This window comes from Chenopodium album, chromosome 2, assembly GCF_948465745.1.
Source record: "Chenopodium album chromosome 2, dcCheAlbu1.1, whole genome shotgun sequence".
Lineage (NCBI taxonomy): Eukaryota > Viridiplantae > Streptophyta > Magnoliopsida > Caryophyllales > Amaranthaceae > Chenopodium > Chenopodium album.
In genome coordinates, this window is record NC_137835.1 from 439,668 (window position 1) to 459,907 (window position 20,240).

The following is a 20,240-nucleotide window of genomic DNA, read 5'->3' on the forward strand; positions in this document are numbered from 1 at the left end:
AAAATATTCTTTTCAGTTCATTTCAATTCAGCTGAGTTCAGTTAATGAGAACAAACCCTTAATTGCACTATTTGCCATTTTACGTATGTTGATGTAATATTTTGGCCATTAAAATCGTTATTTATACTGAAGAAATTTTTTTTAAAAGTAAAAAAAAAAAAAAAAAAAAAAAAAAGGTCATACTCTCTCCGTGTTTTAATAAGTTTTTGGTGTTTAGAGAGCCACAAGGGCGGGTGATGAGAATCGATCCCAAGATCTATTGGAACCGGGAGGGGAGTTCTAACCACTTGAGCTATCTCTCACTCTCCCGTGTTTTAATAAGTATTATACTTTAATTGATACACAGTTTTACGCAAGTTTATTGTACACTTATTAAAATAGAAAAATATTTATTTGAAAATTAAATGTCGAAACAAATCTAACGATATTTTACGGGATAATGTTTTTCCCTTCTGTTAAAGCTCTGTTCACTTCACCTTAAAATATTACTCCTTCAGTTTTTAAATACTTGCTCCATTTCTCTTGGACACGTATGTCGATGCTAATCTTTGATCACTAATATATTTAATTATCAATAAGTATAAATTTTAACAATTGAAAATTAATAATCTATTCATTGAGATGATTCTAACAAGTACCCACAAGACTATATTTTTTCTTATGTATAAATCACAAACATTAGTCAAAGTAGGATAAATGATTAGTGCAAAGAATAGAAATGGAACAAGTATTTAAAAACGGTGTGAGTAATATTTAGTAAAAATAATTTCAATTCAGCAAAGATAAGTCCAGTTTAATTCAATAATATTTAGTAACTTTAACGAATAAAAATAGCTGAAAATTAATAAAAATAATTTTAGTTTAGTAAAATTAATAAAAAAAAAAAAAAAAAAAAAAAAAAGTGAAGTGAACATCACTAAAGGATGGTGTAAAATTCCAATATTGATTTCTGTAAGTAGTAGTACTAGCATTATTACTGGTTAGAGTCCGTATGTATTATTGGGTTAAATTTGAATTTTGATTTGGAGTCCGCTAATTTATAATTTTGTTTTTAAAATATTTGAAAAATGGAGGGGCAGCTGGCGCGCACAAAAAAGGGAGAGAGTTGAGGAATTTAGGATTGAAAGAAAATGGGGTCCATTAAGCACATGCTCTGGCATAACTCATCAGTTCTACTTATTTCTTTCTTTCTCAAACAATTTTCACACTCTTTCTTTATTTACTTTCTCTCTCATGAGTTTTTCATGATTTTATTCAATTCTTTCATGAATTTATTTAATTCTTTCATGAATTTATTCAATTCTTACATCAATTTTTTTTAAAAATGTATTTATCTGCTTTGTTTTTCCTATGTTCTGCTCATAATTATTACCCCCTCCATTTTTTTAAAGGGTCCCAATTGAGATTTTGACACTATTAGGCCCTGTTGTTTAGAGCTGTTATGCCCTGATTAAAAATAATACTACTTATAATAATAATAATAAAATTTGCTCTGCTCTGCTTCAATCTGCTCTACTCTGCTAAAATTTGCTATGCTCTGTCTAGAAGCTCAAAAGAACAGGGCCTTAGGGCCTTAGCCTATTCTCTTACGTTGAAATTTAGTTCAGTTCAGCTCAATTCAGTTCAGTTCAGTTCAGCTCAGCTCCTAATTAATTTCCTTCTTTTATAAAATATTCAGTTTTGTTCAGTTCAGTTCAGTTCAGCTCAATTCAGTTCAACTCAGTTCAGTTCAGCTCAATTCAGTTCAGCTGAGTTCAGACAATAATGAGAACAGGCCCTTAGTTAAATTTACTTTGACCAGTATTTGTTAATTATACATAAGAAAAATATAGTCTTATGGGGTTATGGGTACTTGTTGTAATCGTTTTAATGAGTAGATTATTAATATTCAATTGTTATAGTTAATGAATTAAAGTTATTATTGATTAAAGTTTTACATCAGCATATGTGTCCTATCACTATGGGGCGCTTAGGGGGAGTATTATTGCTTCCTCCGTTTTTTTAGATGCATTATTTTTTAAATTGATAACTCCTATCCAAATTTTGAAGTAGAGAGAGATAAACAGGAAAAATAAAGAGGGTTTTTGTGATATGAGAGATAGAGATACTTTATTGATTAAATGGAAAAATGATGCATTTAACTTGAAACTTCCATCTATAGAAAATTATGCATCTAACAAAAAAAACGGGGAAAGCATTATTATTACTCGTATTATTATTATTATTTAATTCTTTTATGTTGTGCACTTTTTTTTTTTGAAATATTTTATGTTGTGCACTTGTCCATGTGATATTGTGTTGTAAATTTGTAATATTTTTAGAAGTTAGTTTAAAAAATAAATGCTCTAATTAAATGTGTTATTGAGTACTTTGTAAATAATTTCACTCAGAATCCTACTTTGCTCTATCTAATACTACGGAGTATGGAGTTCTTTTTCCTTGTTAATCAATGTGTCCATCCATATACACACATACTTGTTTTATATTAAAAAAATTTCAGCAATTTTTATAGATAGATGAAGTATTAATTGTATTACAAAGTTACTAATTTGCATTAGGTCTAAGAGACTCATGACTTTTAATTTATGGACTTTTTATATATAAAAAAAAACAACAAAAATGGTAATTTATTAACTTTTTTCTTTTTTTTTTTTTTTTTTTTTTCTTTTTTTTTTTTTTTTTTTTTTTTTTTTTTTTTTAACCATACTATTAGTTATTTTAAAGAAAATTATAGATACTACATTCTGAATAAGTTCAAATAATACAAATTTAAGGAAAACAAATTAGATAAATAACATGATCGATTAGGAATACAATTTATGCTTTTACTTTCTCCAAATAGTATTCATCCTTTACTTTTTTCATCATTTAAAAAATTGGTTATTCATGTTTACAGTGTTTGCACTATTTTATTTATTGTGCGTTCGATTCATATTATTTACCTATATTTATTATTACTGTATGTGTAACTTTTAGATATTATTTTTGAGATATAAAAAATTCAAAAGTTGCATATAATAATTAACAAAAGTAGTATAAAGTAAATATGTCGTTTGAGAAAAGATACCACCTTTATTTTTTATTCCTGCAAATAGGAATTAACTCTTTATTTATTTTTATTTTTTTTTTTTATAATTTTCAACATTTTAAAATATAGTCATGTGAAATTGTGTTTTAGGGCCTGTTTCTATTGACTGAACTCAGCTGAACTGAACTGAACTGAAATGAATATTTTATAAGAGAAGGAAATTAGGAGCTGAACTGAACTGAACTAAACTGAATTGAGCTGAACTGAAATAAACTGAATTTCAACGTAAGAGAACAGGCCCTTAGTTATTTTCTTTTTCTAATTTCATTCGATTATACAATTTTTGTAATTTAACTCTAGATAATTTAAATACAATATTGCATTGAAATTTGTTCTAAATAGTACGGGCCGGGGGAGGGTAAGGCCGTAAGGGGTTCCTCCCCCCACGTCTATATAATCTCATTTGATAAGATTTGAACCCTACATATCTAAATACTCCATTTTGTTGTCCAGTTACTTTTTAGTCTCTAAGGGTCTGTTCACATTTACTAAATTGAGCTGAACTGAACTGAGTTGAGCTAAACTAAACTGATTGGAGTTGAACTGATGAACTGAATTGAGCTGAAATGAATATTTTATGAAAGAAGGAAATTAGGAACTGAATTGAACTGATTGGAGCTGAACTGAATTGAACTGAAATTAAGCTGAAGTGAAACAAACCCTAATACACATCCTTAAGACATATTGCAGTATTGGAATATATTTTCACTCAATACGTGTAAAATTATGAAGACTTGATATCAATAAACTATACTACAAGATGAATCCAACAAAGTCCCCCCATGTATGATGTATTATCACTTATAGATTAACATGAGTTTATCACTAAAGTTTGTAAAAGTTTGACTCAAATTATGCAATAACAACGGAAGAAGTAGTTTATACTCCCCGCGTATTTTAAATATTTGCATTACTTTGACTTGTGCACTATTTACATACCCACTTTGACTTAATTTTAGTTTTTACTATTATAAAATGATAAATGTTAGTATTATAGTACTCCGAATAATGCATCATTAGATTAGTTACAATATCTATATTCACAATTTATTAATTTATTTTTATTTTTATTTTTATTTCTTACATACAATTTTTACTACTTTGTAATAGATAATTAAAAATAATAATGGCCAAATGCCTCGATTAAAATTATTACATGGATGCAAAATGAAAAATCAAATCACTTTCACAACTTCACTGGTACTCGATCTATAATCTATATTAGTGTATAACTTACTGTATTAGTGATTGAGTGGTATAGGTTGGTTCACATTTTCAATGCCTATCAGCCTATGGACTATAATTTTTGTTTTTTTAGTTTTACTCCTTTCCTTTTATGGATATCACTTCATTCATTTGAAGTGTCACTTTAGTTGACTTTTATACACATTAAGAGAAGTGGGGAAAATTACTACTACGTTTTAAAGGTATCATTTGCAAGCTTGGATAGAAGAAAACAAGTCGGGCTAAACCTCATGGTTTTCCAACGGGTTAAAATGTGGAAAAACCGAGCCCTTTTTATACTGATAACTTGTCCATATCTAATCTGCAGACGGGACAAAACATAGTTTGGTCTAATGGTAAAGTTTGTATCTCACAATCTTGAGGGTGTGGTGGGATCAAACCTCATTAGAGGCACTTTGGGGTGAGGATTTCCTTTCAAGGGAGTACTTCATTCTGACTTGATCCATCATTGGTCAAGGCTCCTCCCAAATTCCCAATGTCCCTAGCATGCTAATATGGGTCGGAGGATCTGTGAGAGGTTTTGGCCTGGTAGGGTCCTTATCTTTACCAATAATAATAATAAAAATTCTTTCACTTTAGGAGGAACTTTTTTCGTTCAAAAGACATGATTTTCTTCTTCCCCTCTTGTATAGATGACAACGAAATGGATTTGGATCCGATTTCTATTAAGGACATGGATTTCTTCCCCTCTTTTGTAACGATGGCAACGGTTGGATCTGAATCCGATTTCTATGCAGAGCATGATCTAAGTTTGGTTCCGCATGGATTTTTTTTTTTAAAACAAAATTTATTACCCTTAAAAGTTTTATTTGTACAAAAAGAGCTAAATGATATATTTATAAGTTCAATTAATATATATCTACATGATTACACCATCAACTTTTTTTTAATGGGGATTAAATCATTAATTTAAAAAATGATTAAAGTCTAGTTCATAAAATAATAACAAAGTATGTTATAGTGTAATACTAGAGAAAATAATAGGTTTATATTAATACTAGACTAGTCAAATTAATTAATATATTAATATAAGACTAGTCAAATTAATTAATATATAAATCTTAAAATTAGGGCCTGTTTACATTTATTTAATTTCAGTTCAGCTCCAATCAGTTCAGTTCAGTTCACCTCCTAATTTCCCTCTTTCATAAAATATTCATTTCAACTCAGTTCAGTTCAGCTTCAATCAGTTAAGTTCAATTTAGTAAATGTGAATAGACCCTTATAGGAGTATAATAATAAATTATAGAAAAAAAAAATGGGTTCATGGGTCGGATTCGATCGATCTTAAAAATAGGATTTAAATCCAGAGCCGGTCCACCAAAAGAGATTCGAATCTAGATCTAGATCCACCGGGTCCATAAATTGGAGATTCAGATGCTGTAAAACCGATTTGGATCTAGGATCCATTGCCATCCCTACCCTTTTGATGGAGAATTTGCTTTGGCGAATTGCTATGAAATTACTCCGTATGATATGTCAAGCCAAAAATACACCCCTTGTAGCTAGCCGTTGTTGATGCTGGGGCCTTTCATGTGTTGTTCAATGAAACACTTTACCCAAGTACGGAGTAGTGTATATAAAAAAGAAAGTTTGGTCATCCACTGGCTTCACTGGTCAGGAACAAGTCTTGTAAACTCAAATTTGGTTAAACAAATTAGGACCCTTAATTAGCAAATTGAGTACTTGACTATATACTTATATAGTAATCATTATGTCGTAATAAGCCAAATTATTTTTAGAAGGCCTGGTCAGTGGTCAGTATCAACTCCTTTACATCTGATGTTTATAAAAAAAATATCCACTTCTGCAGTACAGTGTACTACAATAGTCAGGTCATTGGATTCTTTTCTGCCTATTCATACTACTACTACTGTAGTTTTATTTAAATACTACGGAGTACTACGTAGTTTTGTACTGCGTAGTCCGTACTATGGTATCTGAGTATATGTATTTTTATGTTTATTTTCTTGGTACTAGGTAATGGCCGTGAGCCTAAACCAAAGACCTAAGATAATGGTGCTTCAAGCCATATTGCCCATACGCGTAGGTGGTTAAGAGAATTTAATCCGTAAATAATCTATAGTACGAGTAGGACTTAAACTCATGACTTCGAGGTCAATACTAAATACGAGTTAGTGTTATCAAAGACTAAAACCAAGCTTGGTTCCATACCTTTTATGCAAGGGATTTTAGATTAGTGCTTTAGAGTATAAATCATTCAATCCGTTAGTCTAAAGCTCATTGATTTGTAGTGTATTACATCAAGTATTTGGGTTACAAGATGCACATTCTTAATTGTGTGAAGGCTTAAGTACTTTGTGTCTTTGTATGTTAATATCCTGAAATATCATTCCAAGTTCTTTCTATGCAAGATAATCGTTTTTGATGCTTCGTCTCAATAATCCATCTTCAATGTTTTGCTACTAGAAGAGCTGGTCAATTGAGGCCTGTTTTTTTGTATAATTCCTTGTGACAAGATCAAATAGTGCAAGTTCTACTGAAAACCTCAGCAGAATTTCTTTTAGCTATTGATTACAGTCACTTTCCAATGTACCAAAGTTTCAAGCCTAAAATAAAGTCATGGAGAACACACGAGTTCCATCAATCTAAAACATTCTAACACGAACACGACAATAAGAAGTTCATAGCAACACATTGTGAGGTGTAGCTGTGTGGGAACCTAAGGAGTTTGTACCCCAAAGCTACTAAGTACAACAACAGCGATATAAATCACATGTGAATCTCAGTATAATGATTTCATGGGTAGCCACCGCGACCCGCTGACAAAGACCGCTCCCTACGCCTCCGGTACGTGTCAGGATAATCATCTGGTCTTCTTCCATAGGGAGAGCGTGATCGTCCTCGCCTGTCACGTGGATAAGGATCTCTGTCATAATGACCTCTATCATACCGTCGGCGAGGAGAAAAACTGCGAGACCGTCTACGACCTCGACCTGCAGGAATTTCAGATAAAGTGTACATCAATGAGTAAGTGAATCCTTCTCAACATATCTAACTAAAATTGTAGGTGGATTGAAGAGAAAGTGCTTGCAGACCCAATCTGGAGAAGGAAAGAATTAAAGCCAAAAGGACCACAATGCAAATTTTCTAAGAAAATCAGGAATGTAAGAGACATAAAAAATTCCAACCCACTACATTATGAAGTTTGTCAGCAGATGTTGTCTAAACCAAAATAGCAATTATGCAATCTCAAATTCCTACTGTATAAAAATCTGACCATATCCAATACTGATTTTGGAAAAAAAGAAAAGAAAAAAGAATTCATCTTAACAAATTATTGCAGAAATCTACAGACGGAAAAAAAACAAGATCATAATGGTGCATGAAATATCCATTTCTTTCAAACAAACTATCCCTGATAAGATCGCATAAATTTGATGTTAACTAAATTTTGGAAAGACCATACTACTTTGACATGAAAACTTGTGATCACTAAAATATCTATTACGAGCAGTTGCTTTCTTAAGTTAACGATAATAACCCTGCCCATCTACTGTTAATAAAATATTAACACTCCCCACGCATGTGTTGGTAACTCGGTAACAAGGCTTGTTACAAAATTAAGAAGTCAAAGAGTGGGTGGACAAGGTAGCAGACTAGCAGTAGTAGAAAGGGATAGACAGATAGTGTGGGCTATCAGGCTATGGACTAGGAGAGCAAGGGGGTTTGTTGTTGGAATTGGATTGCCTGTGATTAATTTCCCCTCTTAATAGAATTTTGTTTTTTAATTGACCTAGATATTGTGTAAGAAGATGCTCTGTTTTAAGTACTCGTAAAATCTCCAGAAGCAGTTAGATGGCACATGTCAAAAGAATTGAAGATACTGTTGGGAGAACCAGGGCCAGAAGAGGTCTTTTTATATGTGCAATCGGACATTTTGTCCTTTCATAAATGTACTAATAGCTAGGTTATCTTCACATAAGGAAAAAACCCATGGTGAAATGTGAATATGAATATGTTTGTCAATTAGCATTTGACATAGTACTATTCATGAAACTAAGAGCATAATTCACAGATAGAAGGTAAGCTAAGGCTTTGGACTCTATTCGTAAGCTCAGCTTATATGCCATAGGTGGTCTTTCTCAGTATTTGTGAACTTCACATGAATGCTATGGCTGTTATCCTGTTTTTGAGGATCATGAACAAGTGTTCATATCCATTTGAGGTGTGGGTGAGAGCATAAGTAGGTAAATACGACTCATGAACAGAACATAGATAAAGCTAGGATTAGTTTTATTTATGAAAGATATAAACACAACTTCAATTAACAAACACGTCCCATACCTCTTGGTGGTCCTCGTTCTTTCCTTAGACCCTGGTATCGACCAGGAGTTGGTGTCCTCCCACGGGACCTTTTTGCCTACAGATGAAATGGAAATTGTCACATCAAATAGGATAGAAAAGTTGCATCACAGTTGAACTACCTCCCTCTTCTGGCGAATCACATTGACAAAGGGGTATAAGATATAGCATGCAAGTTCTAAAAGATATTTATTCTCGGTAATAGAACAAATAACAAAACCCCACATTACCTCATGTTCATCTACACCTTTCCCACAATTTTGTCAATGCATTGGTAAGCAGGAAAACATAATCCTTTAAAAGGTCTCCGACTTTAAAAGACACACAAACATCTCACTACAGCTGAAAGTGCGAGACCATAAAAATGAGACTACTGAATTATTTACCATTTTTACGGTTTTTGAAAATTAAAGTAGGTCTAAAACATCGATGATGTGTCTGCTATCTGATGAAGAAATGGGATTGAGGGCATAGACCCCTTGCAATTAGTCGGTTCAAATCGATGAGCAATGTCGATGAAGAGCTCATGTCGTGAAGGGGACAAGTCAACTGTTAGAGCATAGATTGATTTCGATGGAGCTACAATTTCATAACCTGCTGCCAAAACTAATTAAAAAACAATCTATGCAGGGGGGAAACTAAAAAGCACCAAACTCACACAGATTTTATCGACAAAGACACCCTAAAGAAGACAAACCTTTTCCACTGAGACCAGTCGCCCCTCTAGCACAGATCGATTCAGATACTTGATACATCGTTCAGCTTGTTCCCTAGTTTCCATAGTAACAAATGCAAAACCACGGGATTCTTTGGTGCGAGGATCAGTAACCAAACAGCATTCAAGGACCTACAAAAGTGACAAATTCTTAATACAATGTTACTCAAAGACAAGACAAGGTTTTATAGGAAACATATAATAAAAATAATTGTATTTCAATATGCTTCTTTGTATAGCTTAAAAAGTAAAGTAGGAAATATAGATGCTCTAAAACGATTGTATGGCTTCTAAATCAATCGCCAGAGGTTTTAGGCACTAAGCCATGGAATCCGGAATTCTCCGTTACCCCCTACCCCATCTCCCCTCTCTTAAGAAGCATTCCACCCTTTAACATCAGCAAATCTTCCACAGTAACCATACATCACAAGAGAATCAAGAATTATACATTACTAATAGAGTAATAGCCAGTCAAGATGTGCTAAATGAAATTATAGCTCACCCAGATAACATAAATTTTCAAGCTTTAAAGCAATTATATACGTATTAGAAATTACTATTACATCGAACTATTGGATCATCAGGGATCCTGATTTTCAACAAGTTAAAAAGGAGATGCACCAAACTGTACAGTATGTTACTCAAACTCATTAGAAGTACCTAACAGGCTAACAAAGATATTCCATTTTTCAATTCATTTGCAAAGATGATTCATGGATATCCGGATAGGTATGCATAATTATTCTCAGCATCACATAGACACATATGTGGCCGGTTTGAGTTAACAAGGCAATTGGAAAGTTGAAGCAACAGAATTATGTTTAACTCATATAGCCTAGTTCTTTTTGCACTCAATTCAGTAAAAGAAGCACATTTAACATCTCAAAGCACTTCATTTCACTTCATCTTGCTCTAAAAGCTAAAGGGAAGAAAGAGGATGATTGCAGCTACCAAAACCACATAGATGCCCCCCTCCTTCCAATGACATACAAGGAAGAATATCCAATTACACAAAGCCACTAGCAAGCTAGCATGATCAAAAACACTAAAATCCTAAACTTGCTATAAGTAGGATACCCATTTCTCAAAAATTGCGCACTTTGATACCAAAAGAGATCCATACCTTCCCTTCTTTGCTGAAGAATTTCTCGAGATCACTGTTAGTAACCCTAGTGGATAAGCCAGTCACATACAAATTGTTTCCAGGATTTGATGCATCTTCAGGGCTCCTAAAACAACATAATCCAATAAACCAGAAAATGAGCAAACTATAAAATCAAAGTTACCTAAATTCCAATTAAACAAGTATTGTATAAGGCTTAGTTATGCACTAAAAAATTCTAGTTCAACATCACACATATTTTTCTTCTCCATTTCAATGTCAGCCATAATCTATCTTATCAAATACATGTTAGAATGACTAAACATTATAAAGGTGTAAGTGTAATCATATATACCCAGATCGACTATGTCTGGGAGGTGACCTTGACCTCGACCTTGATCTCGATCGTTGATGCCTAGGATTGATCACAGGTGAGGCAGAGCCATTTGGTGTCGGAGACCTAATAACACACCATGCAGTAAAAGTGTAAAACATATATAATCAATTGAATTTAACATATAGTATAACATATATAATCAATTGAATTTAACATATAGTAAAACATAAAATGTTCATAATAAACAACAATTAATCAACCAACTAACCTTTCATCCCTCGAATTTGACATCTAAATCATAAAACACAAACAAAAATTAAAATATCATTAAGATCTCCACATCATAACTACATTCAACAAAAGAAAAGCTGCAATTTGAACACAAAAAATTTAAATTTTTTCCAAATTTCCAGAGCAAAAATCTACCCTTTGTCCCCCCCCCCCCCCATGAATAATTCATACAGTAGATTGTAATTTAAGTGAATAATTGACAAACGAAGAGGCAAGCTCAACCCCCTTTTTAGTTCCCTGCAAATTCTTTTAAATAATCAATTAAACAATTCAAGGGTTATGAAATTGTAAGAAAATAGAGCTTAAAAGTTACAAAAAAGAAGAGAAAGATAGTAAAAAGGAAAAATAAAGTGGGGAAAAAGGGTTTTTTCTGGATTTACAAAATCTAGGGTTCTTGGTGAATTGAAAAACAATTTCATAATAGAGCGAAGAAAAGGGGCAGAATTGAAGAAACTGAACAACAATTACAACTGAAAATTAGAGAGAGAAGAGGAATTACCTTGATTCGAGGAGCAGAAATGAAGTGGGTTGATTTTTTTTTTGAGGATAAATGAAGGAAATAGAAAAAAAGTGGGGGCTTTAATAGTTTAATCGAGTCTTAGCATGATTTAGCTTGTACAGTACTCGTACCTCCTTTCTTGCCAAAACAATGTCCTAATTACTCTTTACGGTAAGTGGAGTGAAGGGACAATGTTAGCGTTCTGCATTTAGGATTTGTTCTTTACCGTATTACTTGTTTAATAAATTAAGATCAGAAAGATTCAGATCAGACCCGATCATATTTAACAAGATCCATTTTGATAATGTTTTTCTTTATAGATTAGTATTATAATGCGGTCAAAGTTTAGTCAAATTGTTAAATCAAATCAAATCAAATCAGACTAAATCAGAAAAATTCAGATCAGACTAGATCAGATCTTAAAAATTTGAGACTAGAACAAGTCCTTAGTTTACTCTTTTTTTTTGCTGTAAAAAGAAGGCGTCCTATCGATTTGAAGCCGTTTAGACTCTCATAAATCAATTTGACCCGGATGTATTGTATTATTTTAACATTATCTATACATAATAAACTATTTAGGAGTAAAGTGTTGGTGTAGTGGTGATTGAGACTACACTTGGTAGGGAGGACCCGTGTTGGATCCCTTACAAAAACAATTAGAAGGGGACTGGAGCCTAAACCCCTAGAACTGATCCTCGAATCCGGATTAGTCCAAAGGGTAAATTGGGTGGAACACACACAAAAAAAAAAAAAAAAATGAGAATAACAAAGTCAGAACAAAGATATTGGGGAAATACTTTCACAAGTAGAGAGCTTTTAAGTTTGAAAACATCAAAACATTGCTAGAAGAAAAATTTAATCTTAAACTCAATGATCCCAAGGGGCTTTCCATCAACATGAGAAGATACAAAAGGGTGGGGCCTAAAGCCTCTAGGACCTTTTTTGATATAAAATACTTCTGTAATACGTATATCTTTAAAAGGTGTAGTCTTTCACAAGACTCTATCACGTGACACCCTACCTTAAATATCTCACATTAAAAACATGGTATTGCATTTGGTTAATCATGTTTTCTCTCAAAGCAAAGAATTTACACAACCATCCTAGTTACTTTATACAGTCTAACCTACCAATGTATTTGTTACATTACTATCACCAAACTATAGATAGATGCATTGATGTAACCATCACTAATAGAACCTTTTTTAAGTGGTTTGACAAATAAAGAAAAAGCACTCTAAACGACAATCAGTCAATCACACAGTTAAATGTTATCATTCACTTTTAAAAATCTTTGCATACAAAAATGTTTGATTCCCTTAGCCTTATTGTGTTTGATTCCCTTGGCTTTATTGAGTTTAATACCCCTCCAACAATAAACAGTCATCGTCATATTCAAGAGAGGGAAGAAGAGTTTGTAATCATAATCCAATTTTCTCTATACAAGTTTTAATAACCTTTCTCTATGCGTCTAACCATCACGTACATTATTGTGCATCACACGGGATAAAATACTCACTTACTTATCTCCGGTATCACCTATGATTTTGTTCAAGCAATGAGACTAGTCATATAGTGTTTTTAGCTACTTGTGATGAATGAGATTGAGTAGTTAGTATGTTGCTATGTTCTACCAAGGATTAAGTTGTATTGGGCAGAAAGCAGGCTGGAAAAACACAGAGCAATTTGAACTTAAAATGGTTTTGATGAAAATTTGTTTGGTTCTTTGTACTTTGCTATACATTTTCTTTGCTTACAGTTAATCACAAATTCAGTAACAAATATCAGTCAGAAAAACTTAGCGCCTGACAATCTTCTGGAGGCGGTCTATCATCTTAATAACATAGTAGAAGTATATCACTATGATCAACCAATCTTTTGGTTTTGTTCTGTACCTATTCTGACTTTCTGTACTATGACAATTTGACAGCAACATCACAAATGTCAGGGGATATTGCGGTCAGTTGATGTAGTTGGTGCGACTGCCATATCGTTGTATTCATCAGGCTTCGAACCCTCACTTTGCAAGTTGACCTTGGAGCAAAGGAAGAAGAATGCTGCAGTGTACATTGCAACGTGCCATGTACTGTATAGACCAAGGCATAATATTAGTTCTAACAAACTAAGTTTACAACAATTTTCGTTACATTAGGCCTGTAATTTCTGTTGCAGGAGAAGAATGTTCTGTACCTGTGAAATATCCAGTAATTTTCAATGTCTTCTAGATTCCAGCTTATTGCTGCCAGGGCTAATGCAGCAAAACCCGCTATCAGAAACCTCCAACGAAAGCTTCTGAGCAATTTCTTCATATTTTCAAGGAGCCATGAACTAGATATCGTTGGCCTGTACAAACATTTTACTATATATGTTAGAACTTTATATATGTGTGCATTGCAATGTGCCAGAGCGATGCCTAGAGAATTATATCCGATATTGTATTTTGCAGATATTTCTGAAATTGTGCAGTATTTTGTATAAGTTTCAGCTAATTTTCTTGATAATTGATAGAATCGAAAATAGAAAGAACAGATCATCTAAAGAAGTTCTATAATAACCTTTGAGATTGGGTAGAGAATGCTATCAATTTGGCTGATGATTCTACCAGCAATGCAATGAGAAGGCACGCCACACCAATGATCATCACAAACTTAATGTTTCTGGAACTGCAAAAAATTTCAAATTTGATACATCATAACTGAAATTCAAGTTTGCTAATGAAGGTGAGATCTCATAAATTTGGCTGAATGGTAAATAAATTGTAAAAACTAACCTGGTGGCATCACTTAGCGCCATAAGTGCTGTGAGAATCCAAACAACTGAAAGAATGCCTCTCTTCATAGCTTCACTTGCAGAAACCATATATATGAATGTGCTTATCACAGCCACAAAAGAGAGCCAGAAATCCATGAACTGAAAGCACTCGAAAGTGGAATGTAAGACACACAAGCGCAATGACAACCTAAGTAAATGAATTTGAATACAATAATTGTATAAGTTAGAATATTTACTTGTAGTGTACCATACTCTAGAACACATGTCCACTGTAAATCACAAGCATGGTAGATAGCACTCGCGACTCCACTAGAGAGAAAAACCACCCACTCTGCATAAGACTGCATTCAAGTAGTCCCATGATATGATTAGTTTATGAAGGGCTCTAAAGCGCGTAACATAAGTAAACTATAAAAGTAGAAAGTCTACAATTTTCACAGTGACATATTTAAGGCCTTACTTTCATCCAGAGGGCACAAATTGCAGGAAGTAGAGCTGCTGCATTTGATACCACTAGAAATAAAATCTGAAGCTTCTGTTCTGCATTATATTCAAGTTGGATTTTCTTAACAGGAAAAGATGATAAAAGGCAATACAAAACAAATTATAAGGGAAATTATATATCTGCTTGGTTTCTACCAGATCTCGGTACTATTTCTATGCTGCAATCAAACCCACCATGGAAAGTATCACATTTACAGAATCTGTAAAATCAGTGAAGGAAAAATGTGAAAATCAGAACAGAAAATGGAAAAGTAATGCAGAATAGTTCTGTGTAATATATATGTATACAGAACATAAACATGAATGAACAAAGCAGACCTGCAAGATCTCAAAGCATCAACATCTTTGCATGTCCCATAACCGGAACAGCTATCAGCACAAGACTCGAGAGAAATGAAGAGCTCAGTCTGAGACTCCAAATTCTTCATAAAATTCGGTCTCCTTATCAGTCCAAAACTCCATTTTCCTTCTTGAGCATTAACTATATCGAATTTCACCCTTTGATTGCTTGATAAATATGCCTTAAACAAGGATAATCCATTATTGCTGTTACTTGATTGGTTTGCATAGTAATAATCATACACCTTAAGAGATGGCAGACCACCAAATCTAGCATACAGTTCATATTCTATGCTTGTATTTGACACAATCTCGATTATAATGTTTCTGCTTGAAGCATTAGATGGAACTTCCATAAAAAAGTATGTCCATGGATAGTCCTTGTTATCTTCTTGTAATGATATCCTTTGAGGAAAACTAATCGACGATAGCTTAGTGCCATCCACATCAATAATGGGGTTTTCCTGAAAATTTACATGTCAAAGATAACAAGTATTAGTTCTATAAAAAGGCCCTTTTCGCTTCACTTGGATTTTAGATATTTTAAACTATCAAAATGAGGCTTTAATTTGTTTCAACTTGATGTATTACTGAATAAAACTGTGTTTAATTGTTTACCAATTAACATTGTTTCTGCTAAAACTGATTCTTACAGTATTATTGTCAAGTAAAAAACAACAGTCTTGGCAATTTTATTAAGCTAAGGTCAATGAAAAGGAAATGTAACTGAGAACACAAGCATGTTGTTTGGAAAGACTGACCTGTAAAGGATATTTCAGGATTTTCCATCTCAAGGAATAGCAGAGCTGTTTTACTGGTGTTTTATGAAGACTTTTGTTACTAACATTTGCAGTATGTGTAACATCAGGCACGATGTAGAAGTACCAAGTACCGAGCTTTGGTGTTTCAATTACGAGTTCATTCCTGCTTAGATCAGTAATGTAATCAAACAAATTACTGGTTGGAACTGCACCATTTCTTGCATAAACGATCAAAGACATCGCAACATGTCCTGTGTCATTAATGCTAATAGATTGACTTCCCAATCTGATATCATAAGCTGAGAATCTCAACTCCACTGAAATGTTTTCGACATTCAGAAAGAAGAGCTTTGGACTCATATCAGGCATATGACAAGAACGGAGATGGTTTCTGCAAGCAATATCACTCCCTCCAATGACTTGATTACTTTGTGTATTATCATCATGGTTATTCACTGGAACACATTGAAGCCGGTGAAGTTTCTTGTCACAGAATTGTCCCCAGAAAATAGTTCTATTACATGCTTCAACACTTAAAAAGGCGCTGAATGTGTAAGATCTACCTCTGTTGATCTGTTGATTCTCAAAGTCATCTACTAAAAATCAAAACTGTAACTCTTTGAACATTTTAGTGGAAAGGCATACCATTTTAGACTGAGTTCGAGCTGGTCCAATACCATTGAAAAGACCTATGAACAGAACACCTTCTGCAATCTGCATCAGTTAAGAACAAATCTTTCATATAAGTAAGGTCACCTAAGAAAAGTTAAAACTTTTGTACAATGTCATATTATGAAAGCAAATTAGACAACCTTCCTAGTTCATAATACCTGCTCATTTGACAGTGTAAGCCACATAATGTCTTGCATAACAAAGCATTCATCAATACTTAAAGCGCAAAGCTTCTTACTTGATTGATCATAAACATCATCTAGCACTGCAACAAGAAACAATATATGTACACATCAAAAGTTTCAGCTAATTAAAAGAAGAAAAAGGGTATCTATATCTCCTAGCATAGAAATCTACTGAGTCTTTGTAAACTTGAATCCAAAACAAGATATTATGTACCAAAGTCTTTTAGAGTAGCCTTTGAGAAATCTGGAAGAGGAGGACCTCCTTGTCGAAAACACATTGTAGGAAGTCGATATGCACCCGTTTTGCTTATGGATTTTGAATCCTGTTATTAATAAACAGAATTCTTAGCTTAATGCATAATGTAACATAATTGAGGCAACTATCAAATTTGAAATCATAAGTGTGTTGGAAATCTTAGAATGAACACTATTTAACATGTACTAGTATGAATTAAGCTTACTAGTTCAATATTTGTGTTCAAGGCAATGGTCAGGGCAGAGAACCTCGGTGGCAGCTCAACTATGAAATGACAAAACTTAGAAGTAAGAAACATTTACATTCAAATTTGATAGTCTTGAATGTGGCAAAAAAAAAAAAAAAAAATTATTTTTGGACGTGTTAGATTAATACAAAGTACTTGTTATGGTGCGTTCTATTCACCCAGTTGAACTTATCAATTCATCGACTCTTAACAATTTTTTTTCGATGTGTAAATAAGACGAACAAAGTAGTTTTGTACCTTGATCAAGTGCAATTAATACGAGCATGGTCTCAATAGCTTTATAAATAATTTGGGTGTGAAATTGTTGTTGTTGTTGAATTTTATTTATTTATTTTTTTTCCTTATTATATCAAATCATCAATTTCACTAGCATGCCTTCCAAGGCAAAGTAAAACTTCCAAAAGTACATTTAAGCGGTTTGCAAATCACAAGTATCAAATGACTTGCTACTAATACAGCATAATTAGTACATTCACACTACAAAATCAGACACTATTTTTAGTTTACATACTAATGTTGGAAAAACTTTCAAGAATTGGACTATGCATAATTGGACTCCACTAAGAGCTTTATTGGTGAATTCTGTTTAATAAATTGACTCATTCTCCTTGAAGTCATCAACATAGGATATATATAATTGTGTTGATGAATGAAGATACATATTGAATTGACTAAGCTTGAATGTTGAAACAAGAGCTTTGAGAGAATCAAACGGTTGTATGACTTTACCTACATTTTAAATGGTTACATAACATTTTTTTGAAAACAATACACATCCTAACAATCTCACGTACAAAAAATCTTACATGTGAACCATTCAATTCCCTTAGAAATTCTTGTACAACCCCCGTTAAATGTTATGTGCAACCTTGGGCTATTATTTGTGAGATATAAAATATTCAAAAGTTGCACATAACATTGAACGAGGTAATATATACAAAGGTGCACGTAGCACCCACTGATTTTTTTTTTTTTTTTTTCTCATTCTCATTTTATTGATTATTACTCATATAATCATCAAATAATAGCCTTACACCGGTTTATATATTAATTTTCATAACTACTTTCTTTTTAAAAAAAATTAAACCGATCATTCATAATAACTCACATAAAACGAAACTATAATCAACTTTATTATCTCATAAGAAAAATTAATTACATGGTATATTTTCTCCATAATGATTCTATTAAATAAAATTTCCGTAAAACAAAAATAATTATATCCCGTGCATTAGATACAAGTAATAATAAAGTAAAAACTGACCTCTTAGGTAAGACCATTCATATGGTTTGAGGATAATTGGAGTGTAATTCTTACTCCAAACACTGTAAGAATCGCTAGAGTTATTTTCAGCAGTAACATAACAACTTACTGCTAGGAAAGTTACACACAACACGGTAAAAGACCGCCATGAGCGATACTCGCCTACTCGGTTGCTAATCATATGCTTAAGCAAGGAGGAAGAGGAAAGGCTGAAGTTTTTGTGTATGTAGAAATGTTTTATTGAGGAGACCATGATTTGAGAGAAATTGGAGGAAATTTAATGGGAAATATATATTCTACTTAAGAAAGTAGGACAACTAAGGATTTTATTTTGTGCATGATTTATTACCTTAAATGGGAAGACACACTTTTTTGTGGCCTTTGTAACCTTTAATGCCTTTGTGGCTTGGCTAACCATGATTTACTTCCTTAATTGGCTTTTGACCAATCGCAATGCACTTTGTGCACATGTTCTAATTTAGGGTCTGTTCACATTTACTGATTGGACCTGAATTGAACTAAAATGAGTAGAGCTAAAATGAATATTTTATGAGAGAATGAAATTAGGAGCTGATTCGAGTTGAACTGAATTGATTGGAGTTGAACTGAATTGAACTGAACTGATATTAAGCTGAAGTGAATAGAGCCTTAGTACGTATACATGATTCCACTCGACCAATTTATTATTGAATTAGAATAACTAAAATTTAAATTACAATTACAACTAGAACATGTACGCCAACTTATCATAAATATCATGAAAGTAGATTTTTTTGACATAGTATCAATCCCATATATTCCGCTTATAGTTTCATTTACAAATTGGTTTTTAACACTCATTCCCATATGAAGGCGTGTTTACATAAAAGTTCATTCTAGATTGCAAGTAAAACTTAATTTCGTTTTCAGTATGATTGTTAAATTATTTTTGTTTTTTATTGGTGGATTGTAGAGATTAAATTAAAAAGACCCTTTTCCCGTTTCTAATTAACCCTCCAAGTTTATTCTTGTTTGGGGATTACAAACAGGATAGTTGCAACTCTACTTGGGAACAAGCAAGGCCAATTTTTGGCAAACAAGGTTGGGGATAATAAGTGGCTTAGAAAATACCAAAAAAATAAGAAGAAAAAAAAAAACAAAACAGTAATATGGAGTAAGAAGTAGAGCACAAGGGCCTAATATGACACCCAAGTGTATCGTACACCCATTTATTTGCTCATTCAATCAACAAATGAGTAAAAATATTATTTACTTATTTGTTGATTAAATAAGCAAATAATCTCGGATGTACAGTACACCTAGGTGTATATAACAAATTCTAATAGAGCACAGAAGGTGAAAAAAAAATCATAGAAGGTAAATTTGACTTAAATCTAATCCATCTGTTTCAATTTTAACACAAACATTTTAAAAAAAAAATAAAAAATCGGATGTATAATAAAATATTGTACATCCGCCATAAAATGGTCAAAAGTTATTTATTTATTTATTTTTTTACAAACAAAAGTAAAAAGCGTAAAAGTTAACCTAAATTTAACAAAAGTGTAAGGATTTTTTTTTTCCTCTGAATCTGATTAATTGCAAATTTGCAACACTTCTTTAAATCTAACTAGCTTATGGCCCCGTGCAATGCACGG

At 32.8% G+C, this 20,240-nt stretch overlaps 2 protein-coding genes across 2 annotated transcripts; both read right to left on the bottom strand.

The window, feature by feature from the left end:
• Positions 1–6,819: 6,819 nt before the first annotated feature.
• LOC145592023 (serine/arginine-rich splicing factor SR45a-like) lies at positions 6,820–11,735 on the bottom strand. Its single transcript, XM_081648492.1, has 7 exons — positions 11,604–11,735; positions 11,082–11,104; positions 10,832–10,936; positions 10,498–10,603; positions 9,357–9,506; positions 8,642–8,717; positions 6,820–7,290 (listed from the first exon to the last, which is right to left on the bottom strand). The coding sequence occupies exons 2-7, from the start codon at positions 11,102–11,104 to the stop codon at positions 7,094–7,096; spliced, it is 657 nt and encodes a 218-aa protein (XP_081504618.1). The 5' UTR covers positions 11,604–11,735; the 3' UTR covers positions 6,820–7,093.
• Positions 11,736–13,456: 1,721 nt separating this feature from the next.
• LOC145605709 (uncharacterized) lies at positions 13,457–18,856 on the bottom strand. The gene is made up of 14 exons (XM_081661785.1): positions 18,604–18,856; positions 17,298–17,356; positions 17,051–17,159; positions 16,810–16,916; positions 16,625–16,693; positions 15,980–16,552; positions 15,198–15,682; positions 15,015–15,079; positions 14,836–14,915; positions 14,612–14,716; positions 14,374–14,513; positions 14,159–14,266; positions 13,794–13,946; positions 13,457–13,689 (listed from the first exon to the last, which is right to left on the bottom strand). The coding sequence occupies exons 1-14, from the start codon at positions 18,854–18,856 to the stop codon at positions 13,548–13,550; spliced, it is 2,448 nt and encodes an 815-aa protein (XP_081517911.1). The 3' UTR covers positions 13,457–13,547.
• Positions 18,857–20,240: the final 1,384 nt, after the last annotated feature.